This window comes from Mustela nigripes, chromosome 1, assembly GCF_022355385.1.
Source record: "Mustela nigripes isolate SB6536 chromosome 1, MUSNIG.SB6536, whole genome shotgun sequence".
In the NCBI taxonomy this organism is placed as follows: domain Eukaryota; kingdom Metazoa; phylum Chordata; class Mammalia; order Carnivora; family Mustelidae; genus Mustela; species Mustela nigripes.
Window position 1 is genome coordinate 29954609 of NC_081557.1, and position 27703 is coordinate 29982311.

Below are 27703 nucleotides of genomic sequence, written 5' to 3' on the forward strand. Positions count from 1 at the left end.
GAGTTCTGACTTTCATCTCCTAGCGTCACCATGTTGATGTGTCCTGCCATGAAAAGAAACTTCAAGTGTATAAAACAGGAAGGAAAAGATAGAGAACTCTGTTTTCATCCCATTTCCCTTTCTTCACCTTAATCACATTTCCAGAATTATTCTTCTTACGTGATCACCAGATTCTTTCTGCTTCATTGTCCTTCTCTCTTAGATGTTCCTTCCTTCTCATGATCTCCTTTCTATAGGAATATACTAATCATACTTCTCTGTGCTTTTATAAGTTATCTCTAAATACTTCGAAAGAGTGAAAACTAAAGAACAAAAATATTAAACTTTAAGGGAGTAAAAATGAAAACATCCAGTATAGAGTAAAAAAGTATGTAAGTGCTATAAGTAACACATACAAACACACACACACACACTCATGACAGACATGACCAGTAGGAAAGTAATAAGCAGTAACTCTGCATGATATCCACTGGAACTTGAACTGCCTTTGACTTTTTCCACTGTCAGCAATTTTCTTTAGCTCATATATCTTACAGCTCATGAATAAAGTATGGGGATGATTTTCATTTGTTAATATTGCTTTACCACTTGGTTGTGGATTCGTCAAAGCATAAGCTTTACTTCTTGGTAAACTTTTTAAAAATTTATTTTTATTTAAATTTTTAAATTTTATTTATTTATTTCTAAATAAGAAAAAAATAAAATTTTATTTATTTATTTTTTAATTCTAGTAATTTTTTATAGTTTACCTGGATTATACACTATTGGGGTTTTTTTTTTCTTCCTCCAACATGTGAACATTCTCTTCACATTCATTTTATTTCTCCTTTGCACAATTCTGTTCTATTTTTTTCTTTTTCTCACATCATCCTCTTTGCTTCAACAGGTATTTATTTTCAACATTCTATGCCTTAGGCAGATCTCCCTAATTGGCGGTTGGTGTCTGTCATGTGCTGAATTAAGAACAATAGCGGGGAGGTTACCCAACTCCCTTCATTAATGACATATGTTGCTGCAACTCATAAGGAGATGAGGGAAGCTTCAAGTTTCAGTAAATATCGCCAAGTTTAAGACCCAAATTCTATGTCAAGAATCAGAAGCGATATCAATAACTAGTCTATACTCTGGCTAAGGTTTGTAGAAATTATGAACGTGAATGAAATAAATTTCCAATTTATTTTGAAACATTTTTCATTCCTTGTTTATGAATAACTTTGGTCTGCAGTTTTATTCAGACAATATGACACCACATTAAGATATTTTTATTTTTTACTGCATGATATTTCTATGAAATAACAGGGGAAAAGCATGATCCAAGAGGTACAGAAAGTAAAAAAGCATGCTATAGACAAAAAGGTTATTTAAGACTCGTCCTTGGAGTTATTAAGTAACTTATGAAATCTCACATACTTGCCCTTACTTACTGCACTAATTTTGCTAATTAAAACTTAATATTTAACATTTGTGCCAGACACAGAGAAGGTCAGGTAATACAGCTAGGCTCTGTACCAAGAAAGAATATTATTTACATTTTATGGTTTGGTTTAATTTTTTTTTTCTGCTGAGTGAGCAGATGAGGCATTTATGAGGCCTGCCAAATCATACATTAATTTTTTTCATTGAGGCAGAGCTTATAAGTGGAACCAAATTATGTATGGGAATTATACAGATGTCAGATGTCTTTATGAATAGAGACACTATTTTTTTTTTCCAAGACAAATTGGCAATTTCTACAGTTTGGGGTTTATGATTCCAACAAAGTACAGTAATTTTGTTGTTGTTGTTGCTGTTCTTGTGTTTTGAGTTTCTTGAACAAATTCTGGAATTAAATAATAGGTAGAGATTCTGACATGTTTTTGGAAGGTTTCTTGCTGTATTACAAACTTCCCTCAGAGTGCTTTTTGTATTTTTTCTTATGATGTAGGAAATATTTATTAAGTACCTAAGATAGATCCTGTGGGAATGCAAAGATGAGTTAGACACAATTGTTCCCTTGAAAAATCTTCCATTGGTGAAGGAAATGGACACTAAGAATTAGCCTAACACAGAATGAAATAACTGCTAAATATTGAGACAAATGACCGTCTAGAGAAAAGCAAAGTGATATAAGGTCAGTATGTCTCTGGGAATCAGGGCAGGTGGCTCAGTGGGGTGACCTTTACAGGGTAACATAGGGGACTTGAGCCCAGGAGTGGGGGTATAAAAATATACGGTCTGTGGGGAATGAGATGAAGTCTGGAGAGCCTAGTTGTTCAGATCAAAGAAGCTAGCAGTGGAGATGTGGATCTGACCAGATTTTAGATAATGTTGGATAAGAAATGTTGGATAAGAAACTCAAGTTTCAATTTAATGAATTCTCTAACAGATTTGGTTATTAATCAGATGTATGGATCACACAGTATATTTTTTTCTTTAATGAAAATTTTTATTTTCTAACCATGAAGAATAGTTCTACAGTTAATTATTTAATTCTTTATCATGTATGTGTTATCTTCATAATAAAGATTCAGGGAGCCACTACATATTGGGAAAGAATGTCTCTTTACCAGAAAAAAAAAATGGGTAACTTTTACATTATTTATTATTTATTTCCTATCACTTGGACCTATGAATTACTTTATAAGTTATTTTACACTTACTTAGGAAGGAAAGTATTTAAATAATTCTAACTGGAGGGGTTTTAAAATATTATTGGACCATTAAGTGATAATGACCTCATAGCCTTTATTTAGCCTAGTTTTGAATTAAGCACTTTCGTACAGGTACAACCTCATGCTCTAGTGTCTATTGCTGTGTAACAAACCACCCCAGATTTAATGGTGTAAAACAACAACCACATGATGTTATTAACAAACCCTATGGAAAATATCAAACAGAGCACTGCAGGGATGGCTTATCTCTGTTCCAAAATGCCTGGGGGTCTCAGGTGGGAAAACTCAGGAACTGGAATAATCTACAGATTTTGCCCCTCCTACACATGTGGTGTCTGGGCTTGGATGACTGAAGCTTCTTCAGGGAACTGACCTTCTCACAGCATGGTGACCGGATTCCCAGAGGAATTGTTGCTAGAGGAATGTCCTGAGATCAGGCAGTCTGAGGGAACCCATGGAAGCCAGCCGTGTGACCTTTTCAGCTTGAGCCTTAGGAGTCACATTGCCTTTCCTTTGTCGTGCAATACCGGTCTATCCTTTCCATAGGAGGAGTGTCAAATATTTCTGGGACCCTGTTTTAAATGGCCATATCCAGTATCCCAATCATAACTCTAACTATTGACTATTTGAAGTTTTCTTCTCTCTTAGACTGCGTCTCACTTATGCAGAATCTATTATATTCATCATTATGTCCATAGGACATAATACGGTACATGATATGGGTTCAAAAAGTATTAGTTGAAAAAATGAATACACTATTTCTCAAACGTATCTTGCTTATCTTATTTTTTTTTCCATTCTGACAGTCCTCATAGCTAGAATATCCTTTTCAATTCCCTGTCGAAGCATTCTCTAATAGGGAATTATATATCGATAGTGGACCAGTGACTGTGTGCTATAGGTGCTTTGCAAACATGATCTCATTGAGTCCTCATAACAGCATTAGGACACATATTATCTTTTCTTTACAGGTGAAGGAACAGACTCAGAAAAGTTAAGTAACTTGTCCAGAGTAGACATAAAAGCAACACTGATGTTAATCCCAGGTCTGTCTGATTCTAAAATTTGGTTGAGCTCAATACCCAGTTACTAAATACCAACTATGTAACAGTGATTATGCTAAGAACCAAAGGTACAATGCCTTAGTCCCTCCCCTTTAGAAGCTCAATGTCTGTTGAAGTCTTACCATCTAAGCAAATGGATATCCTGGGTGCCTGGGTGGCACAGTGGGTTAAAGCCTCTGCCTTCGGCTCAGGTCATGATCTCAGGGTCCTGGGATCGAGCCCTGAATCAGGCTCTCAGCTCAGCAGGGAGCCTGCTTCCTCTTCTCTCTCTGCCTGCCTCTCTGCCTACTTGTGATCTCTGTCTGTCAAATAAATAAATAAAATCTTCAAAAAAAAAAAAAAAGAAAAAGAAAATGGATATGCCTTCCAGTCCATCATCTTGCATTCCTATATCCTGCAAGGTACTGTAAGAATTACTGCAGACTTTAGGGGCACCTGGGTGGTTCAGTGGGTTAAGCTTCTGCCTTTGGCTCAGGTCATGATCTCAGAGTCCTGGGATCAAGCCCTGCATCAGGCTCTCTGCTCAGCAGGGAGCCTGCTTCCCCCTCTCTCTCTGCCTACTTGTGATCTCTCTCTCTGTCAAATAAATAAAATCTTTGAAAAAAAAAAAAAACAAAAGAATTACTGCAGACTTTAAAAATACCCTTAAGACACAGTCATCCCATTCAAAAAGGTGAGGTTAGAGCTAAAATGCACACATCCATTTGAAAATTTAATTAGCTTGTGTATTCATGCCTTTTTTGTGGAGGAGAGACCCTGTACAATGAACCTGGACTATTGAATCCTTGTAGTAGCAACATACCTGGATTGGTAATGGACCCAGTAGGTTCATGTTATTAATGATTATGCAGTTCGCATCATAAATAAGAACCTAACCTGTAGTAAAGACAGTAAATAGTAAATGATATATTAACAGTCCAACCACAAGTGTTATAGGAATCTGGAAGCACAACAGATTACTTTCAGCTGGAGTTATCAGAAAAGACTCATGAAAGGTAGGATTTAACTTGGGTTTTGTAGCATGGTAGGAAGTGTTTTACTCAAAGCAGAAGGGAAGACAACAATTCCAGGTGCAAGAAACATTCGTCCTAAAGTGGTTGAGAAAAGAAAGAACAAGACTGTTCTGGAATAGGAATAAGACTGCTTTCGTCAAGTTAAAGGTAAGGTGCATTTTTTTTTTTTTTTTAGAAAATACCATAAAAAAAGCCTGCATATATTCCTCACTACTTTTTTTTTTAGCTCCTATATAAACAAAATAATATTACTTCCCTTTTCTGAGTAGTTTGTATTCTGCAAAACTGGTGAGTTTTATTCAGGCCATATATAAAAGCAAAGGAGTGAACAGAAAGAAAAGAAAAAATATACAAAGAAAAGAAGGGAGGCAGGGGAAAAGAGGGAGGAAAGTTTAGAAAGAGAAAACAAACTTGGCGCTGTGCTAATACTACGTCACTAAGCTAGTGTATGGAGGGGGGTTTTGATTTCTGGATTACCTTCTAAAAGAGATACCATACAAAAACAGTTTAACACGGTTAGTCAAATGTCCTATGACTGTTTCCCAAACACCCCGCCTTTCTCAAAACAGACTTTTCTTTTGGCAGTTCCAATCCCTTATTTCCTTTAATGCTGTGTGGGGAGTCCTTCTAATTTCCTATCATCTAGGTATCAGTTTAATTTTCATAGTTTATATTCCTCAAGGACATACCTAACAAGATTACAAAATTCGGGAACACATAGATGAATTTAAAGTTGAAAATCTGAGCCTCCCAGGTGGCTCAGTGGGTTAAGCCTCCGCCTTCAGCTCAGGTCATGATCTTAGGGTCCTGGGATCAAGTCCCACATCGGGCTCTCTGCTATGCGGGGAGCCTGCTTCCTCCTCTCTCTCTCTCTGCCTGCCTCTCTGCCTACTTGTGATCTCTCTGTCAAATATATATATATATGATCTTTAAATTAAAAAAATAAAGTAGAAAATCCTTGAACTGCTAGAACTTGCATGCTAGATTTAATGTACTTTAAGTTTGAAAAAGTAGAGGACAGTAAAGGAAAATCTGGTATAGGAAATAAAAGGTAAAATCTATCCTAATGCACACTGTAGAGATATTCAGTCATCCTGTTTAAATTAAGCTATTTTTCCCTTTTTACTAAAATCTACTTAAAAAGCTAATTAAAATCATCACATTGCAAAGCTAGAGGAGAACACAGAGTTCACTTAAATCATTTCTCATCAAACAGAATTGCAAATATATCCTGATATTCTCCTGGTTGGCCACCAAGTCCTTTTTTTTTCTCACTTAAAGGAATAAAATCAAGTGTATTTTGTATTTTTACAACCGAGATCACCACCAACAGAAAATTTTAATTGAACTAGAAAGAATTAAGAACATTACACTGGTGAAAGAATTTCAACCCACAATTCAACCAGGGAAGAGGAAATGGGGAATCTCATGAGTGCACTGTCAGAAGAACCAAACTTAAGAACTGAGAAACTGATTTCCCATAAATTCCTGCTTTACAGAAGAGGGAGATTTATCTCCTGACCAGCTAACATCCACGAAGAATCCCTCTCCATCCTCAAGTCAATGAATTTAATGCATGGGCTATGGGTGAACTCCCCACTCTTTGCACTCCTGGGCCATAAATGCAGCCCACCCAAAAACTTCAATGGACTCCTCTACATGTAGATCGCTACAGTACGCATTTCCTAAATTGCAATCCTTTGCTATTCCTGAACACACTCAATTTCTGGTAATTTGAGCTTGCCTCAGTTTACCTCTTTATTTAGGTTGACATGTTTTAAAATTACAATTTTAATAGACAAAAAAATTTTTACTATAAAATTTGACATTTTCAATTTTTTTAAATTATATTATTGATTACAAGTCCTAACTTTGTAATATCTCAATAACAATATTGCTCAGGCAAATATCTCTCTGGAAAAAAAAAAGTTTCTCAGTGTGTCCCATTATACAGTCAAATTTAACTTGTTACATACATATTTTTAAACCTTGCTTTTATGATTATGACTACTTTTTTCCTTCTACCCTACAGTTCCCTCAGTAATTTTGTCTTGTTCTGAACTCTTGACATTTTTTTTTAAAGATTTTATTTATTTATTTGACAGAGAGAGAGAGATCACAAGTAGGGAGGGGGGGGGGAGGAAGCTCCTCACTGAGGAGAGAGCCCAATGCGGGGCTCGATCCCAGAACCCTGGGATCATGACCTGAGCCAAAGTCAGAGAGGCTTAACCCACTGAGCCACCCAGGCTCCCCTCTTGGCATTTTCTGGCATGTTGAATTGTCAACCAAATACTGAAATGTCTTCAAATGGATCCACGACTATGGATATCCTGGAAAAAGAGACGTTGCTCCGTTGTATACATCCTCTCCTCTATGTCAGTATCAATAAGACAGATGAATACCAAAATACACCAACTAGTGGAAAGGTGAAGACTCATCATTTTCTAAGAAAACAAGAAATAGGGGCCTTTACTCACTGCATCTGTTTGAGTAAAGATACACAAACTGGTAGAAAATTATAACTTTCATTAGTCCATTTAAAAGAATAAAGAAAAAAAGAAATATTAGCTATGACATTTTTTGCTTCAAACACCCCTTTCTCCCCTCAAATGGACTGTTTCCCTCAAATCTGACAGTGGAATATTCCCTTTAAAGCCTCCCTTTATATTTAAAATTTTATAACTAACTGATAAAAACATTACCAGAAAGAATTTTTACATTCCAATAAAATGTCTCTGTGATACTGTGAATTTCGTTTTAATCACCTATTTGGCTTATTTCAACCAGTTTATTTTTCAGTGTTAGGAATCTTTGGGGAAAACACTTCTTGACATTAATGATATTAACAGACTAGCCCAATCTAAGAACTAAGATTAGGTCTGGAAGTTATTAAAAGCAAGAAAGTTTCTTGATAACTTTTCTACCATATTTACTACTTGGTTGAGAGACTGTTAATAAGGAAAATTAGATTTATCTATTGCTTTCTCAAGGAAAATTTAAAATGAATTTATGTATCTATACACATGTATTATATATGCATACTTTGCTTTCCATTTCCTTAGCTTTATTTTTTTTACATATTAATTCTCTCAGGACACTTCAGGTTATATGTCTGGAAACTTCAGCCATCCAGAAAAAAAAGAAGGTTGGGAAATAATGAAAAAAATGTGCTGAAAGAATTCACATAAAAGTTTTGGAGACTTGAAAATGAGAACAACAGACACTTAAAAAGTTATTGAACCAGAAAAGAGAAAAAAAAAGCCCTTCCTGGCAGGTAGTCATATAGCAATATACTGATAACTGTGGGATAAAAATAAAGGCACCAGACATCATTATAGAACTCTCCCGCATGGAAAGCAAACTTCTAATTCGAAGGTAAAGAGAAAAACTGATTCATACATTTTTTTTTTTCTCTCTGGTTTGGACCTTAGAGAAAAAGTCACCAACTGTAAAAGAAAAAAGAAATCCTAAATATAAATATAGTTCAATTATTTGGCTCAAGTATCTTCTTATTAGAAATTTCATCTTATTTACTTCTATACAAATATCCACAAATACATAGAGAAGGGTACATAATCTATGTATTGAGATGTAGTGATAATACATTCGACCAAGGTCAACATGAATTTCATCGTTGTCCCTTACACATAGAATTTCTTTTCAAAACATGTGCCAAGCAAAAACACAACAGCAAAACAAAACAAAACCCCAAAACATGTCCCAGGCAGGAGAAAAAATACCAAAATGAAAAAAAAGTCAGGAGAGTTTCTTCCAGTGTGATTAATTCAATGTTAATTTAAGTAGTTCCTGAACATTAGCAATCCAAGAGTTAAAGCTAAATATTCAGATTTTGGAAATTGCATTAGAGATTATTTAAGGAAGGGGAGATATTCTTATTTAAATTCTTCCTTTTTCATAATTCAATTTATGTTTTTAATAACTCAATCCTCTTGCAACCAAGATATCTTTTGGAGTTATCATACTATTCACTACTTATTTATTCTGTTACCTAATATGCTAACCTAGGGAATCCTAAAGAGTGTAAGGAATGACAGTAGTCTAGGATTAAACAACAGGTTCATAAAAATTTCTGCTTAACCATGCTTTGCTATGAGTTTTTATTTTCTTCTCTTTTTCTCAAAACTATATCTGTCTAAATTAATACCAATCCAAGCATTCCATTCCAAAGGTAAAGAGACTTCACTGATCACTTACAAGAGAATATGCCAGGTAATTTTAGTTCTCTTCTCCATTAAGAATTGATGCTTCTTCACAAAGAATTTTCAAATCTACTTATTACCCTCTCTCCACGACTCCTTAAGGTTTCCTCTGCTACTTCCTTAATGAAACTGTCATTTTATACACTTTTGCTCTATTTTTTTTTTAATTCTTTTTTTTTTTTGAAGAGTTTATTTATTTATTTGAGAGAGAGTAAGCAGGAGTGAGAGAGAGAGAGAGAGAGGAGCAGGGGGAGGGTCAGAGGGAGAAGGAGAAGCAGATTCCCCACTGAACAGGGAGTCCTATGTGGGGCTCAAACCCCGGGACCATGATCTGAGCCAAAGGCAGACACCCAACTGACTGAGTCATCCAGGCACCCCGAGCAGTATTTTTCTACTGGACCTCCATTTCTAGCCATTTGCCCCAGCTGGCTACAACCAATTGTCTACATTGTGTTACAGCAGATACGATCATGACAATCTTGTGCCCCAAAACCGTCAATAACATTTGATTGTCAAATGAACACAGACCCCATTACTTAGTATAATATTCCAATGTCTTCATGAACACTACTACAATTTCCTACACTAGACAGGAGATTTTCAGAGTTATGGATTTCACAGATTTATAATTTATATAGCTAGATATAAACATATATCTATTCATATACACACATATATTCTAAACAAGGTGTCTAAGATAATAGTAGCAAACTTTAATCTTTCCAAATAAAGAAAAAACAAAATTGCCATTTAATAAAATTAAATTGCCATTTAATTTAATCATTGCTTTATAAAGAAATGTTTCTTCCCTTTGCTTAAATTAATTATGTTTATGAAAACATTTCACATTGTTCTGTCATATGTCATGTATCACTGTAATAATGATGACTTTGTCATAGATGGGCATCAGTGTGTGGCAATGAAAGGTATTTGGGAATCATTGTGCTAGGCCACTCAGCATTCCCTAAACATATACTGATTGATATTATGACTCACAAACTTATGTTTATTATAGGAATGGCTCAGAATTCAAATAACTGTTGTCAGTCAAGCTCTTGGCAAGAAACAGGCACAGTCAGCAGGGATTTTAAAAATAATTTACCAGAGCATTACTTACAAAGGTATGGCCAGGGTTAAGGGCATCAATAAGATATGTGAAGGCATCCAGGGATTAGCAACAGCAGGAAGTCTCCAGGGCCTCCAGGAAGCGTAGTTGCTGTCAAAAGCTCAGGGGAGCCTTCTAGAACTCTTAGAGGAAGGAACAAAAATCCCGAGGCCTTAGCAGACAGCAGAGAAAGAAAAACGCTACGAGTCTCTCCTCCTTTGGATTGCTTACTAATGCTTCTCACTGGTCAATTTAGCAGCCAAAAGAGGGGGAAGAAAAGAGGGTGACCCCGTCAAGGATCAGACCAGTCCCTCTGTGCAGAGCAGGGAAAAGGAGGAGGAAAACAGATGAAGTGAAATGGGAAGCACAAAAGGAGAGAGCCAACTAACTCCTTCCCCAGCACATTTACAAGAACAGAAGGCAGGCTGATTTGAATTGCAATGCCCTTTATTTTGTCCCCTTTCCTTAGCTATCTGGGTTTAGAAAGCCTATGTTAGAGCCCTGTTTTCCACCCTTTCCACATTGTGGCACCTGGCTGTCAACAAAGAGAATTTGGAAGCCGTGTATAAAAGACTGGGTGAAAAAACCTTTTTTTTTTTTTTTTGCACTTTTTTAGAATGCTAGTATGAATAGAGATGATTCTACATATCAAATTTATGTGGACCTTCTTACTGACATTTAAAACTCTGAAATCTTTTAGACAGAAAATCTTGATTCCATGATTTTTTTGGACATTGGTTTTATGTTTGGCAGTCACAATTCTTGATCAAGACCTTAAGTTTTCTTCATATTCTTGAGAATCGCCACTGACTAAAAATATCAATAAACAGATAAAACCATTTTTATAGTCAATCAAAATTTTAAAGAAATGAGATTTTATTTAGTCTTTTTTTTTTTTTTTTTTTTTTTTTAACTAGGCCCCACAGCCAGCATGGAGCCCCACACAGGGCTTAAACTCATGGCCCTGAGATCAAGACCTCAGCTGAGATCAATAGTTGCTTGCTTAACAGTCTGAGCCACCTCAGGCATCCCCAAATGAGATTATATTTAAAGAAAAGCTCTTCTTTCCTTATAAAGGCAACATAATGTTAAACTTTATTATAATGATGCAAATGAATTTTGAATCCAAAAATTTCTAGTATCAAGTATTTCAAAGTTTTCATGCAAGTTCTGATTTTCAGAATACATATGCATTGTGAGAGCAGTCTTTTTACTGTTAGCTTTGAGGCTACTTACATTCACATACAGTACAAATGAAAAGGAATGTCTCAAATTTGTGAAAAAAGAGATTTGGAGCAGACATCTATACCTATGTGTACAATGAGATTCCTACCTTTTAATCCCTTCTCCAACACCTTCCTGAATCCACCAGGGCAATGCTGTGTCTTTCTTGGACATCTGGAACTCTTCCACTAATTTCCTGGGCCCTTTACCCAAGACAGGTTTCTCAGAAAGATAGATTGCATTGTTGGGAAAAAAATGATAAATGCATCTGCCAAGTTTTTATGAGAAATATCTCTTCAAAAGTTGTGCCAACTTGACAGATGGTAACTATACTTGTGGTGAGCACTGCTTAATGTATGGAATTGTCAAACCTCTGTGTTGTACATCTGAAACTAATATAACATTATATGTCAATTATATTTCAATAATAATTTTTTTAAAAAGTGTGCCAGCTTGTTATTTATTGTTGTTACTAAAGAATACAGAGAGACCTACTCTTGCCTCTGTTTTGAATGAGGTAATGAAGCCAGGATCAGGTGTAATCATTGCCCATAGTATTTGCCCCCTGAGGGGCTGTAAAAAGGTCAAAACACTTTCCTTCCATGAAGCAGCTTCTTGGATGAAGGAAAAAACCCTGTGTCTGTTTTGCCTGAAGATGCGGCATCCAGGTCTACCTATTCATATAGAAAATATTATTTCAACAACCCAATAGCTGAAATTAATGTGGTGACATATGATTATGACATTGTTTAGACTGGAAAAAAGAGATATCAGAGTATTTTGGTTTTGTTGGTCTCTCAGCTTCATAGTGTCCTATAATTTCCAGCTGATTGTATATCTTAAAAGGACCAAAGATTAAGATCTAATCTAGAGAATAAAACCAATTTGATTTTTCTAATCTTTATAGTCCATTGAACAAGACTGTATTAAAAAAAACTTGCAGGACCAAGAGTGAATATTGCAACAGCAACCTCCATCTTTCTTCAGTAAACTGTTCTTCACCACTGCCCATAACACTGTTAGTGGTTGATCTTTTACCTTTGGGAAGAGTGGAGTTTAACAAACTGGGCAGATGTATACTTTGGAGGTTTATATAATAACAATGGCAGGGGTGCCTGGGTGGTTCAGTGGGTTAAAGCCTCTGCCTTCGGCTCAGGTCACGCACGGACTCAGGGTCCTGGGATGAAGTCCTGCATCGGGCTCCCTTCTGGGCGGGAAGCCTGCTTCCTCCTCTCTCTCTCTCTCTGCCTGCCTGCTTGTGATCTTTCTCTGTCAAATAAATACATTTAAAAATAATAATAACAATGGCAACAGCCAATGTTTATTGTTTATCTATGTCATACAGTCCCACAGTGCTTGTAGTAGTTGGGTGCATTTAGCCGAAAGTGACAAAAATGAAAGGAAAACTGGTACACATGCCAAAAAAAAACCCAAACCAAAAAAACCAAAACCAAAACCAAAAGCAACCAAACACACCCACACCCACACAACTGGGAACATACAGGGCTATAATCCTAAACATGGTTAGTTTGAGGGTTGTCTTAATCCAATGTATTCTGTGTGATTCTGAGATTCTCTTGGCTCTGGGAAGGAGATGGCTGTGGCAGATTTGGGCTTCCTATAAATACATAACAATATCAAGAGGAAGAGAGAAACTAATTCTTAAGCATGCTTGTCCTTCAGATTGTATACACGCAGCTGGTCTACTACCACTGCCTCTTCATCTTAGTCAATGTTCATGCTCCACCAACTCTCAAGAGGAAGAAAGTATTCTCTGAATCATCCAAGATAAGATATTGCAAATGATTCACCTGGTTATTTTTAAACCTGGTTATTTTTAAATTTCTCTCATCAGGAAACACTCACTGACAATTTTCAGATGGGGTTCCTAACTTAGTTACTGAATTAAGAGGGGTAGATTAAAATGAATGAATCAAAATTACCAGGCACTACTCCTTGAGGTGAGCTGAGTCTCTATCCCAAATTGCAGTTATCATTCAAAGTGGGTGAAAGTGATGAAAGAATGGATGTTAAAAGATAGTCATGATATCAAGTACAGCATCTTACATTTATTATCTCATTTCATCCTCCCCAAGACTCGGTGAGGTAGGTTTTTCATGAAAGCCTTTCTTTTCTGAACCTTAGTTGTTTGTTTCTTAACAGCCATGTTTTGAATAATTATCATGTTTTAACAAAAAATGTCCTGAGATTTGGCCTTCCATTCACTGTCCTAATTTACTGTAGCCAAGACCTTAGGGATCATAACCAACAAGTGGGAGATTGCTCATGGAGCCCACACTGTACACATTCATGTTATTTCTCTCATTTGAATTTTCCCTTATTCCATGATTGCTCAAACAATTTAAGGCCTAAATGAAGTACTGGTTCTTTATAAAAACTTCCCTAGAACCTTCCAGTTTATAACGGGTGTCTCAGAGAATCATTGTTGCAATTTTTAAAACAAGTAACATCTGATTTGCATTATAATGGATTTTTCTTTTGCCCCTCCCCACCCCTGCCTCAAGATTGTAGGTTTCTTGAAGCAAAAGCCCTGTCGTAATCACCTTTCAATCCCTAAGACATTAATATAGTAGTAGCTTGATAAATGCTCAATGAATTTTGTTGAATGAAATGGAACATTGAAGAGAGGCTCCAAACCCTAGGCTTTTCTTTCTTCTAAAGGGGTAGTCAGAGTTCATAGACATTGTTTACTGACAAGAGGCTAATCTGAACTATGTATGAATTTATATATTATAATTCTCGTTAGGATTTAAAATACAATCGTATTTTAAAGAGATAAGTGAAAGATCTGAAGATGCAAAAGTTAAGATGAACAATTCTTGCCATAAGGTCTCACTCCATCCTGAACTACAGGCATCTTTATTGGATTTCTTTCACCTCCTTGAATGGATTAGACTTCTTAACTCAGGTATCTGCAACTTAACTCTTTCCTTGGCCATGAAAACAATTCTCAGCACTCACCTTTGAGCTATGAGGTGAAAAGCCAGTTTCCTAAAGAGGTCTTCCTGTTATCTAAGTCTTCCTGACCTACCTCTATTATATCCTCCTATCACATCAGAGGTTATTTGTATAATGTCTCTCTTCAATGTCAGGAGATAAACTCCTCCACTTGGACAAGGGCTACATTTATTTTATTTATTCATATTATTTATTTATTTTATTTATCACTAAATCCCTAGTATCTACATGATGTGACATAATAAATTCTCAATAAAAGAATACATAAATGAATGAATTAGTGAAGCCTGTACATTTCCCAAAGCCAGGCTGCACACTGGGCTCAAAGTGTCTAGCAGCCAATAAAAAGAATTTCGGGATAGAGTATTCCTGGCATAAAATCTAGTAATACTTCAGGACCAAAGAGTGTGGGCTGATAAATATCAAACAGTAAAACTGAATTAACAGAATAAGCATCTCTGCTTTATTTTTTTTTAAAGATCTGGGAATGCTCATTTTAACAAATGAAACATGACTCTTCCCCCTTTTAAATGTTTCTCTTTCCCATTTGTTTAAACAAAAGATCAATTCTGCCCACTAGAATTAAAATTAGTTTTGGCTAGTGTCTTTAGGACTCTAAAGAAATTCACCTCAAATGAGCTGTGTCATCAGTATCAGTTAAGTTAAAAACTGTGGGTATTATGAGAGACTGTGGACTCTGAGGAACTAACTGAGGATTTGGAGGGAAGAGGGAAGAGGGTGGGAGGTTGAGTATTGTGGAGGGCACTTATTGCATGGAGCACTGGGTGTGGTGCATAAACAATGAATTCTGGAACACTGAAAAGAAATTAAAAAATTTTTTTTTGAAAAATCGAGGGCATTTAACAATGCAACCTCTAGTAGTTGGTAAATAAATATTTGTTGAATGCATAAATGAGTGAATAATCCAGATGACATTCCAGAAATAGATCCTTCTTTCTCTCTCCTCCCTCTTCCCACAATCATAGTCAAATATTTGCTTTTCGTATAGGCTCTTAACTGTGATTTTTGTTCAATTAGTTGTGTGAAATAAAATTCAGCTGAGCTCTTTTTCCATGAAAAAAAAAAATGAAAACACAAATAGTGCAATATTAAATGAAAATTTAAGTTCCTTTAACATCTTTAATGAAGTATTAATATTGAAGTTTTTGTTTGCTCCAATTAATCTGGGCTTCAGTTCTAATAATGAAAGAACAACATGAAGGCCGGGATTTAAGATTAACCTTTTTAGTTAAACTATAGTGCAGATGCAAGGAACATTTATATTGAAATTTTATTAAAGCCAGAGGTCGGACACTTTAAAGACAGAGAGTGAACAGGCAGCCTACAGTTTGCTCAAACTTGAATACTTGGTTCATAACGTATATCTTTATTATAGCTAATTTTTTCTTGTTAAGCATTAAGTGTGACTTATAAAAGACACATGTGTTCTGTGCACATTTGTGTGAATAAAGTGCATAACTGTTCACCTTAAAAAAAAAAAAAAAGAGTGCCCGGCATTAATTAATTAGAGGCCAGTGCATTTTCTATTAAACTGAGTTAACTAAAGCCTTCATTTAATATTTAACACCGTGTCTGGCATCGCCCAATTATGATAAACTTCAGCACAGACTATCTCAGGCAAAGCTCAGGAAATTTCCACGAGGGAGTATTTCCAAAGTCAAAGGAAGCATGGAGACTTTCAGGCCTAACAGCATCTTACACGTGGCTCTGAGAACTTTCCCTAGGACGCCCCACATTTATTCTCCTCCAGCCCTAAGGGCCTCTTTAACATTGGCGGGCGAAAGTAAAACCGATGGGCTTTTTCTCCGGTTTAAATTTCCCGGGATCAAAAATACCCGGATTAAAGCCGCCGTCAGATTGATAGGGAAGTTATCCAATAGCCTTGTAGAGAGGCGTATCCTTACACGGGCGCTCCAATCGGCACGCAGAGAGTCGGCGTCTCCAAGGTGAACGCGGAAGTAAGCACGCCCCCATGGAATCGCTCGTGGAGCACCTTCAGCGCTTCTCCGAGCTTCTGGCCGTCTCCCGCACGACCCACGTCAGCACCTGGGACCCCGCAACCGTGCGCAGGGCCTTGCAGTGGGCTCGCTACCTGCGCCACGTCCATAGGCGCTTTGGCCGCCATGTTCGCATTCGCAGGGCTCTGGAGCGGCGGCTGCAAAACCAGTGGAGACAGGAGGGCGCGCCTGGGTCCGCTCCAGTCCCCGGGCTGACGAACTTCCAGGCCCTGGGGCGCGGTGACCTCCTGCTGTCTCTGCGTCTGCTGGAGAACCGGGCCCTCGGGGATGCCGCCTATCACTACCTGCTGCAGCAGCTCTTTCCGGGCCCGGGCGTCCCGGATCCCGACGAGGAGGCGCTCCAAGGCAGCCTGGCCCGCCTCGCCCGCTGCCGCTCCGCCGTCCAGTTGCTGCGTTTCAGCGGCCCCGGGGAGAAGTCGGCGCTCGAGGACCCAGTGCTGAAGACCCAGGCGGAGCTGCTGCTGGAGCGTCTGCGGGAGGTGCCGAAGGCCGAGGCCGAGGGCCCCAGCAGGTTTCTCAGCACTCTGTGGGACCGCTTGCCGCAGAACAACTTTCTGAAGGTCCTAGCGGCCGCGCTGTTGCTTCCCCCGTCGTCTCCCCGGCCCCAGGGAGAAGAGTTGGAGCCGGGCACCCCCCAAACGCCGGGAGACGGGGCTCAGGAGCTGGTCCGTTGGCTTTTGGCGAAGTCGGATGCCCTGGCCGCCTTTTGCCGCAGCCTCCCGGTCGGGCTTCTAACTTCGGTGGCAGGCCGCCACCCCGCGCTCTGCCGGGCCTATCTGGGCCTGCTTACAGACTGGGGTCGGCGTCTGCACTACGACCTCCCGAAGGGCACTTGGGTTGGAGCTGAGCCCCAACACGTGTCCTGGGAGGAGCTGTACGGCCGGTTTCAAAGCCTCTGCCGGGCCCCTCCGCCTCTGAAAGACGAAGTTCTAACTGCCCTGGAGGCCTGTAAGGCGCAGGATGGAGATTTCCAAGTTCCGGGTGTCAGCATCTGGACAGACCTGTTGCTAGCCCTTGGGAGTGGGTCATGATCTTGCTTTTGGGGGGCGGGGCGGGGGAGTTTTCGGTCTCAGCCCAGGCCCCAGTTCACTATGGGCAGTGTTGTGTCATTATTTATATGTATGGTTTACAAAATTAAAATTCCAGTGCTTGCACCAGATCCCTACCGTCTTGTGTCCAAAATATTATTTTGGGTGCTAATTTATACTAGGCGGAATTATAACTTACAATTATAATTTGTGAAGGAACTGGTTTGTACTGTCATGGCTTTTGTGGGTAGAGGAGGGATGTTGGAAGTATCCTGCTTAAAACCATGAGATTAACAATAGTTTGCTTATTAGAAGGCCCCTTTTCTAAGAATGCTGGAAAGATGTGTACTTTTCAAAGTGACAAAACACCTTTTTTTCCTGTCAGTATGGCTTAGGTTTTCCCCCACCCACCCCTGAGTGGTGAAGAGTTTTCTTTAACCAACAACCTGTGTTGTCAAAAAACCTGTAGAGTTGAAAAGCTAACTGGCCTATTTGGAGTTTAAGCCCTGGACTTTGGCCTTTTTGATCTAATATCCTAATCAATTCACCAGCCTCAATCTGTATTAAAATTCTGTTGTTCAACAAGTTTGTTTTTATTTCTGCAAATCACTACTCTCAAATTCAGAGACCAAACTTTTATTTTTTTAACCAAAAAGTACTTTAAAGCAGTGACTTAAGAATGAGAAAAAAAATTGCTCAAAGTGTAGTAAATACAAATACATACACTTGGATTTAGCATTTGATGGTAAAAGAAACCAAATGTGAATTAGAAGACCCAGGTTTTACTGTTTCAGCCATTGACTAGATCAATAAATCACAATCTTGGTGCTACAGTTGCCTCATATGTTAAACAAAGTGCTTTGATAGTTAAGTTTCCTCATTTTTTCCTTAGTGGCTGCCCAATGAGGACTGTTAAGAATATTTGTCTCCTGTGTGCAGGAACCTAATTTTGTGAGTTTACCAGATGCTCCACAACTGGCAGAGTGATTCCCAATCACCAAATTTAAGAGTGTTTTATTAGGGGGATATAACTTGGCATTCATTAAGATTTTTTTTGTCCCTACCCAAGTAGGTTGGTAGCAAGATTTTTTGGAAAACATAGGGATATTCAGAAAGTTAATCTCTAACTTCAGAAATGGAGTTAGAATGAGTTGAATTATGCAGAATTTTTAACTCTAAAGTGGAACTGGGAGTAAGCTACTGTTCTACTAGCATGTACACTTTTTTTTTTTCATAGATAATCCTGGGTTAACAGTAGCAAGTTCTTTTTTCCTGTGGTCTGATTCCTTTTTCTACCTCTAATCCATGTAGACCTGTCTTTTTTAGATTGCCTGCCATTAATTCAGGAAGAAAGGCAGTTCCTTCTGTCAGTTACATGAACTGTTTTAGGAAACAACCTATTGAAGTTCTATAGGGGAAAGTCCTAATATTGACCCATAATCCTAAATCCCATAACTCTAAACTTTAGCTTTGGAGATTGGCAGTTTGTAAACTTATTTCCATGTTTCTGTAGCTATATTACGCACTCTTACTTAAAATGATAAAAATTGATAGAGACTAAAGAAAATTTTTAAATCCATTTTTATGCTTAACCATATCTTATTTTAGGCTCTGTGCTATGTTCATTACATAGATACTCTTGTTTAATCTTCATACCACAACTGTATTCTTATAAATCAGCATAGGCTAAAAGAGATCAGGTAAAATACCCAAGGGTACACAGAAAATAAGCAACATGAGAGCAGAAGCCTTATCTGGTTTGATTTGGTTTGGTTTTCCCCCAGAGCCTAGCACAGTGCCTGGCATGTGGTAGGTACTCCAAATGTTTGAATAAATGAAACCAGGACTAGAACCTTATTCTGTATTCTTCATCTTATTTTAAACAATTAAGTATAAAATATGCTACTGATCATAGCAATCTTACTTCTCTAGAATCTATAAAAAAAGTGAGGGAGAAATGGGAAATTGAGTAAAAAACGTCAAGCTTCTCATGAGTTAGCAAATAAAATGACTTTATGTCTTTTATTTCTGTTGTTATTTGAGGACACACACCTCAATGTTCTCTTTAGCACTTCTTTTGGTCTAGTTGTATATCTATTGAGTATATTAGAACATTTCAAATCTAAATGTTGTGTATGTTCTGGCTACTTACAATGTTCTGATTCCAATGGAAAATACCTAAGATTTGGTTTTTGGAGAACAAGTAAGGCACATGTATGGTATCATATAGTTTACAAAGTTTTACAATTAAATCATCTAGCAGAACCTCTGTAAGGGCAATATGCTATGAGCTTCCAATTTATTAATTGAGACTCGAGAATTAGTCTCAGGGTAGCAATTTGCCCAACATTGTATGGCTCTTATGTGGTAAGCCAATCTAGATCTGGATCTTTTCTAACTTAAATTGCTCCACAAACTAGGTGATTTTAGGTAATTAGTTATTTGAAAACCAATATTTAGTTAAAAGGTCTGTAGTATCATCGTAAATTCCAAACTAACACAGGGTCTGGCAGATGGGGGAAATATATATATATATATTTATATATATAAATATATATAATACAGCTGTGTTGGGGCTTAAGGTTTCAATATGAATTTAGGGGAGATACAATTCATATTTTATAAAAGGTACCCGGTATTCTATTTCATTTTTCACTCTCCCTACATGCCACTCTGTCTCTTTTCCAGGAAGGAGTATTACAGACCCATATCCATTACTTGTAAACATGCAAACATCTGTTGATGGGTTAGACACATTCAAGTTGGATGTGAAGCCTCAGGCCAATGGAGGAAGTCAAGTCTCCACCAACAGACAAAGTCATAGAGCTAAGGACAGAACTGGAGTTGGAAGTCCCCAGGCTATGAGGATTAGAAAGTATGTACCACACTTGCGTGATAAGAGATTATACTTTTTAAGTCCAGAGTTGGAAAAGTAAAGAAAGTTTCTCTCTTCTCTGTCATCCATTTAACACTTTCTATACACAAAAATATCAAGAAGACAATTGAAGAGAAACACCCTTTTCTTTTTTTTTTTAAAAAGGTTTTTTTTTTTTTTTTAAAGATTTTATTTATTTATTTGACAGACAGAGATCACAAGTAGGCAGAGAGGCAGGCAGAGAGAGAGGAGGAAGCAGACTCCCTGCTGAGCAGAGAGCCCGATGCGGGGCTCGATCCCAGGACCCTGGGATCATGACCTGAGCCAAAGGCAGAGGCTTTAACCCACTGAGCCACCCAGGCGCCCCAAGAAACACCCTTTTCTTATTCCCAGGTCTCCCTGAGTTGCTCACTGGTGGTCAGAATACACAGGTATAGAGCATTTCTCAGAGTACAATTTGGGCTTCTTTTTTTAGGAGGGTATCTCTGAAACCCTAGAAACCAATCCCAGTGGTCTGGTATTGGGCAGAGGGGGTGTTGCCTGAGTGTTTCTAGTGGGCCACAGCATTACCCCATCACCGCAGGCTCATCCTGTGGACCCAACATTCCATCAGAGGCTGGTGTCGACCAGTTGCCCAGGCTGTTGTAGCACCTGCTTCCCTCTGTTTATGGCATTAAGAACTTTCTTCCTGGGACCAAACTGCATTTGTATACTCTGAACATCCTCATCAGAGCTAAGCAACAGAGCTTCTAGATCAATCTGCTCTCTCATGAAAATGGGAAGGAATTCTTACAGATGATGGGACTGCAAAAATACTTCCAGAGGAGTAGCATCAACCACATCTTCCTCCCACTCCACTTCATCCTCATCCCAAGGCAGATCGTCTTCATGGATGTTGTCCTCTTCCTCTCTACCAGCCTCGGCTTCATCAGCCTCTGCTGCTCCTTGTCTCTGCAGCAATTCGCTGCTCATTTTAAACCCTAACTCCCTCTTGCTGTCTGAGATGTCTTCGGCACTTGATAGTTTGTTCCTTCTAAAAACAATATTTCCTAGATCTGGATGGTTGAGAATGGATTCATGTTGGAATAGATTCATATATTTAAATATAAATGTAAATAAATAAATAAATATATATATAATTTAAAATCCCTTTTTGTTCCCTGTATTTTTTCAATATTCTTTAAGTTTGGCTTATTACCACCTGCTGTAACATTTACCAAGTTATTTCACTCTCTAAATGAGAGTTTATTCATCTGTTAAATGGAAAAATGCCACCTTTCCTACTACTTAGCATAATTAAAAGAAAATGAAAATGTATGTGAAAATGATGTCAGAAGTTATAAATAGGCATATTCAATAGAATAACTAAGAATGAAACTTGCTAGATTTGACCATTAAAAAAAATAAGTTTAAAAATAAAATGAGGTTAAGATGAGCTTGAGAGTTTAATGTAGTAAATACATTTTGTTGTATAAGTAACATAATAACAATATTAAAGGACTATCCTTTCACCTTGGCACTATTTTAATGTCTATGTATTTCTTTCTATCTTTTGGTCATATGTCCACTATTTCTATACCTATAACATGTACATACCATTTCTAGATTTTATAAAATTATCAAACATTTTCATGTTTAGTCTTTCAAAATTAAACAAGGAAAATCTGTACTAAGTCCTGAATAAATATTAGTTAAATGCTTTTCCTAAATTTAATGAGTTGAAAATGTTGAGGTCTATTTCCACCTTTATTATCTTAACTTTTCTAATGGTAATTTGACATTGTATTTCTGGGATATTCAACTTAATCAAATGTATTTTTAATATTCTGTTCAATTCCATGTATATTTTGTTTAGATTTTTTATTCTCAGTTCACAAGTAAAGCTGGCCGGTAATTTTTTATTCTTACTTTTATTTGAAATCAAGATTATGGTGTTCATACTGTTAGAATTATGGACTATTTCTATTTTTCTTGTTGAATGGAAGGGTTTTACAAAATTGGAATGACCGATTGAGAGTTTTGTAGAATTATTCTCTAATACAATCTGAGCTTGATTTTTTTTTATTACTTAACTAAAATTTAAATTTATAAGTGGTTATAAGTGCTATTCATACTTCAATTCCTTCTTAAGTCAGTTTCAGTAAGTTACATTTATCTAAAAATTAATTTCATCTAACTTTTCAAATTTATTGGAACAAAGTGATTTTTTTTTTTAAATCAATGGTATTTTCTTAGCTTTTTCATCAGTAGTGTATCTGTAGTTCTGGGTTTTTGTTGTTGTTGTTGTTATTCTTTTTTTAAATTTAACCTGTCTTTGTTTTTTTTTTTTTTTGATTAGTCTCTTCAGATGTTAAATGTTACATAATGTTACCAGAAAACTAATCCTTTATCATACATTTTTTCCTTTTCAAAAGTTTATGCTCTTATTTTTGTCCATTTTCTTTGTTTTATTCTGTTCTTTCCTTACTTCTTAAGCAAGAACATTTAGCTTATTTGTAACTTTTGTTTTTGTATTATTACGTAACATTTAAATTGTCTTCTGGATTCTGCTCTCACTGCATGTGTCATGTTTTGGCATATATCTTTTTGATATATAGTAATATCTCAGCCCTCATTTTATCTAGAAATGGCCACCCAATTAGAGAGTAAATTTCCAGTTTCTCTTACAGTTAGGTATGACCCTCACACTAGGTTTTGACCAGCTGTGGGTAAGCAGAATTAATACGCACAGTTTAGGGTTCACCCTCTATGAATATGAAATTATTTGCCCTTATGTCCCGTTCCTCCCTTCCAATGAACTGGAACGTCAGTATGGTTCTAGGGAGCTACTCTGAATCGTATGGTTGAGCTGCAACAGGAACAATAGCTGTGGGCTCAAAGATGAAGCCGCATGTTTGTAGTATCCTCATATCTATGCCTTTGGAGGTATGCGTTTGGCAGGGGGTTGGAGAGGTAGGGTGAGAGAGGTGGCTTGGAAATTTCCTTTATTTCCTAAAATTCCAAGAAAGCTTTGGAAGTATGTTTTGTTGAGAATCTAAATGTTTATAGCCGTTGAGTCCTACCGAACATACAATTATGGCTTTGCCAGAAGTAGAAGTCTTCGGTTTTCCTTTAACCCATAGCAACTTAACTTCTGCCCTCAACACTTGATGCCAAGTTCAAAGGATAATTTTCTGGTATCAAGTTATTTGTCCTCTCCACAACATTAAACATACTGGCCTATTAAGTAGTTGGTAACTATGAATGCATGGTAATGGAGTAAAAAATAAAATAGGAATAGGAATGGAGTAAACATTTCTTTCGAGTGTTATCCTTTGGGTCTTATCTTTAAGAAACATAAATAATTTTCCCAGTGGCTATGAGGAGGACAAATCCAAACAAAAAGAGTGCAGACCTCAATATGTGGTAGCATTTTCAAACTGTTACCCAACAATCTGAAAAATCTTCTGAAGCTACTTCTTTGCATTTGATATGGGTCAGCCTTCATCGATGTCAAGATTTAGTTGCTGTGATTAAATTGCGCAATTGCACTTGGTTTTTATAACTCTTTTACACACTTTTGGAGCTCTAAAACAGAACACTGATACTCTAAAGTAGTAGCCAGTTATAAATAGAATGACCCATTTTCCCTAGATAATGGTGGATATAGGATATTTATATTAACATAAATTAGTTAACATAAATGGTGTAGGAAGGAAGCATTGATTTCTCTTAGGAATTAATTGGAAGTGATCAATCACTATCTTAGAAGTGTGGCAGTAACATCATTTATCAGGTGCTAATTGTCATAGTGGGCTAAGAATGCCCTTTCGGCTTAGAAATCTGGTGGCCCTAAGGGAAAGCAGCTTGAATAATTACAATAATTAATGTGTATACAACTGGTTCTTGAAGCTCCATTACTCTTAATATTGGGGTAAAGATTTGAGTTCAAAAGAGCTTACAGTGTTTTAAAGTCTCATTGTGGTTTTATCTTTTTATCTCATCAATGATCAGGACTTTAATCTCAGAAAAATGTTATATAAGGTAATTCAGAAGTGTAAGCATAGGGATATAAAAAATGAATAATCAGGTGTTGTTTACATTTATACAAGTACTACAGATAGGATTATCAAGTTCTGAACAAGGTCTATTATAATCTCAATGTTAGAGACATATCTGAAATTTGTTCTGAAATTTGGGTTTTAAACATCAATATTTAAAATAGATTTATCCTGGAGGCATATTTATTTGTTTATCACTACAAAGCCTCCTCACTATATCCTTCAATTTCATATTTGCATTGCAAATTTTTACTCATTTATTTGTTCAAATAGCATTTGATCACCTTCTTACATGTCAGTCTGTGATTTAATGCACTAAAACTGATTACAAACCAATTTATTTAGCTTACATATTTTTATGTTATGAACCAAATTTTTTATTTCTTAAAAGAAAGTACATCTGATGGGATTGGGAGGGAGACAAACCATATATGTTTTAAAAAATATATGTTTAAAAAATTAAAAAAAAAAAAGAAAGTACATCTGGAAAGCAATATATAAGGTATGGATATATGTGTAAATCAATATTGGATATTTTACCTTCCATAATTGTTCAAAGCTCTATGGGATAGCTGTTGAAATATTCATTATTATACCAAGCATCTGACATGTTATCAATACTTATTTTGTAAGATATTCTGTTTGAGACTATGCATGCATTTATGAGCATTGACAATATGCCAAAATGGAATGAGAAAACAGAACGCTGTTGGCCTTCACTGAATATAGATGCGCCATGGACAAGATTTGGTAAAAGGTGTTTGCTAGTCTTAGATACATTGGGTACCTTAAAAATGTTAAATGAATTTCAATGTGCAATGGATGTTAAGATAAAATATCAAATAATCTATTACTAGTATATTGACTGTCAAAAAGAAGAACAGGAAAAACAATGAAGACTATAAATTATTTTATAGTTTCCTTTAGAGATAAAGCGATCACATAGTTTTGCAATAAATATTCTGGGCCAAGAAGGCAGTAAGTATGTTTTCTATCTTGCATTTTAAAAAAATATGTTCAGAACCTTCGATGATTTTCAAAAATAATCAATAGTTTGCATAGATATTGATAGCCAAGTGTGGGGATGAGGTTGGAGGTGCACATTGTCTGGCCTGTTTTTCTAATAATTGCAAAAACATGTGTTCCTGACATTGCTGGTTTGAAATTGTTGTTGGAAACATAAAATAAATTACAAGTGACTAACAAGAGCAATTTACAAAAGATACACGATCTAGTTCACTAGTCAGCAGGCATATGTTGCATATGGAATTACTATAGTAACCGAAACTAATCGAGAGCTGGCGCCATTTTCTAATTATAGCTGGAAGCCCTGGACGTTGTGCGCTGCACCAGTAAATTGGCCCCAGTAGATTCAAAATGATTTCACTGTTTGTCATTATAGAGTTAGCTAAGGCAGGATATTTGAAGAATATGGCCTCTGTAATTTGTTAAAGGTATTATACCCATTTTTATAGTCTAGTTCTATGAATGGAATATTACACTTCATATTAACAATTAAAAAGGCATTTATAATTCCATTTAAGAGTTTTAAAGATTAAAGAAAACAATGATTTTTTTTTTTTATGGTGAGGGAACTAAAGCACAACTAAGGACACAAAAAGGGGGAAATAAAAACCTCATTAAATGGCTTTTGCTTTATGACTGATTTTTATCATAAAACACTATCTCTGGACAACTTTGGATAAAATTCTTTCATTGCTCTAAGCTTCCAACTTTTCATTTATACAGTCTTGATAAGAATAATTACATCTTCCTTCAGCAAAACAACCAAGTGCATGAATATTAAAGAACTTCTTTTAGGAATTCTTTTAGGGTAGATCTATTGGTGATACATTCCCTTCATTCTTCTTCATCTGAGAATGTCTTGATTTCCCCTTAATTCTTGAAGGATGATTTGGACCAGCTATAGAATTTGACATGGCTTTTCTTTCAGCATTTGAAAATGCGCCCTTCCTTTTTGGTATTTGTGGTTTATGATGATAAATCTGTCATTTAAATCATTTTACCTCTATAAATAAAATGTCATTTTTCTCTTTCTGCTTTAAGATTTTTTTTTTCTTTGACTATAGTTGATGGAAGTATCTTGGTGGATTTCTTTGGCTTTATCCCAATTTGCTTAGCTTTTCTAAACATAATTATTTTTAGTGTAGTGGACACACAATATTACATCAATTTCAGATGTACAACATAGTAATTCAACTCTATATATTATACAATGCTTGCCACAATTGTAGCTACAATCTGTCATTATACAATGCTATTGCAGTATCATTAACTATATTCCCTATACTTTGTCTTTTATTCTCATGACTCGTACATGGCGTAACTGGAAGCCTCTATCTCCCAATCTCCCTTTCACACATTTTGCCCATTCCCCAACCCCCTTCCTCTGGAAACTGTGTGTGTTCTCTGTATTTATAAATCTGATTCTGCTTTTTGTTTGTTCATTTACTTGTTTTGTTTTTTTAGATTCCACATATGAGTGAAATCACATGATATTTGTCTCTCTTGGTCTGACTTATTTCACTTAGCCTAATACATTTGAGTTCCAACCATGTTTGAATCTATAGACTTATGTCTTTTGCCAAATTTGGAAAAATTTCAGCCATTATTCCTAAAAATGTTTTTCAGCCCCACACTCTTTCTCCTCCTTTTCCATAAGTCCAATGACATAATGTTAAAGATTTCATTATACTTTAACAAGTCACTGAGTTCTGCTCATAAATTCTTCCCCTGCAATCTGTTTTCTCTCTTTTCTTCTTGGGGGGTAATATCTGTAATTCTATCTTTGAATTCACTAATTCTTTCCTCTGTTCCCTCAACACTGTTATTGGGTCCTTCCATTGAATTTTTAATTAGGTTGTATTTTTTAGCTCTAAGATTTTCACATGGCTCTTCTTTATATCTTTTATTTCTTTACTGAGACACTTCCTTTTCCCCCATTTGTTTTAAGTATTTGTAATTGCTTATTGAATCACTTATATAATTGTTGCTTTAAAATCCTTGTCAGATAATTCCAACACTTGTGTCGTTTTGGTGGTAGTGTCTGCTGATTGTATTATCTCATTTTTCAAGAATATATTTTGATGAGACAAGTTTATTTTTTTTATCTAAAGGAAAGAAAAATGTAGCTCCTTGAAAGTTAGGTGTCCTAGTAGAAGATATTATTTGCAATGTTAAGATCAGGGTCTTTCTGCATAGGGTCCATTAACTTTTTCTGTTGAATTCCATTTTTGTAATGTTATTTTTTTGTATGTTATATTATATGTCAAATATAATTCAATTAAAAAATCACTTAATCAAAATATTTACTTGCTCGCTTATACCTACCTATTCGTACATAGTAGATACTGCCTATTATTTATCTGCTTCCTTATTTACTGTCTACTTACCTGACTCCCTATCTATACATCTGTATACATATGTATACAGGTATCAACATGG

General features: G+C 36.4%; 1 protein-coding gene across 1 annotated transcript; it reads left to right on the forward strand.

Annotated features, from left to right (window-relative positions):
• Positions 1-15479: 15479 nt before the first annotated feature.
• FANCF (FA complementation group F) lies at positions 15480-17454 on the forward strand. The gene has a single exon (XM_059388590.1). The coding sequence runs from the start codon at positions 16250-16252 to the stop codon at positions 17324-17326; it is 1077 nt and encodes a 358-aa protein (XP_059244573.1). The 5' UTR covers positions 15480-16249; the 3' UTR covers positions 17327-17454.
• Positions 17455-27703: the final 10249 nt, after the last annotated feature.

What these genes read in the sequence shown, in the direction of transcription:
- FANCF (XM_059388590.1), top strand. Translation starts at nt 16,250, where the DNA reads ATGGAATCGCTCGTGGAGCACCTTCAGCGCTTCTCCGAGCTTCTGGCC.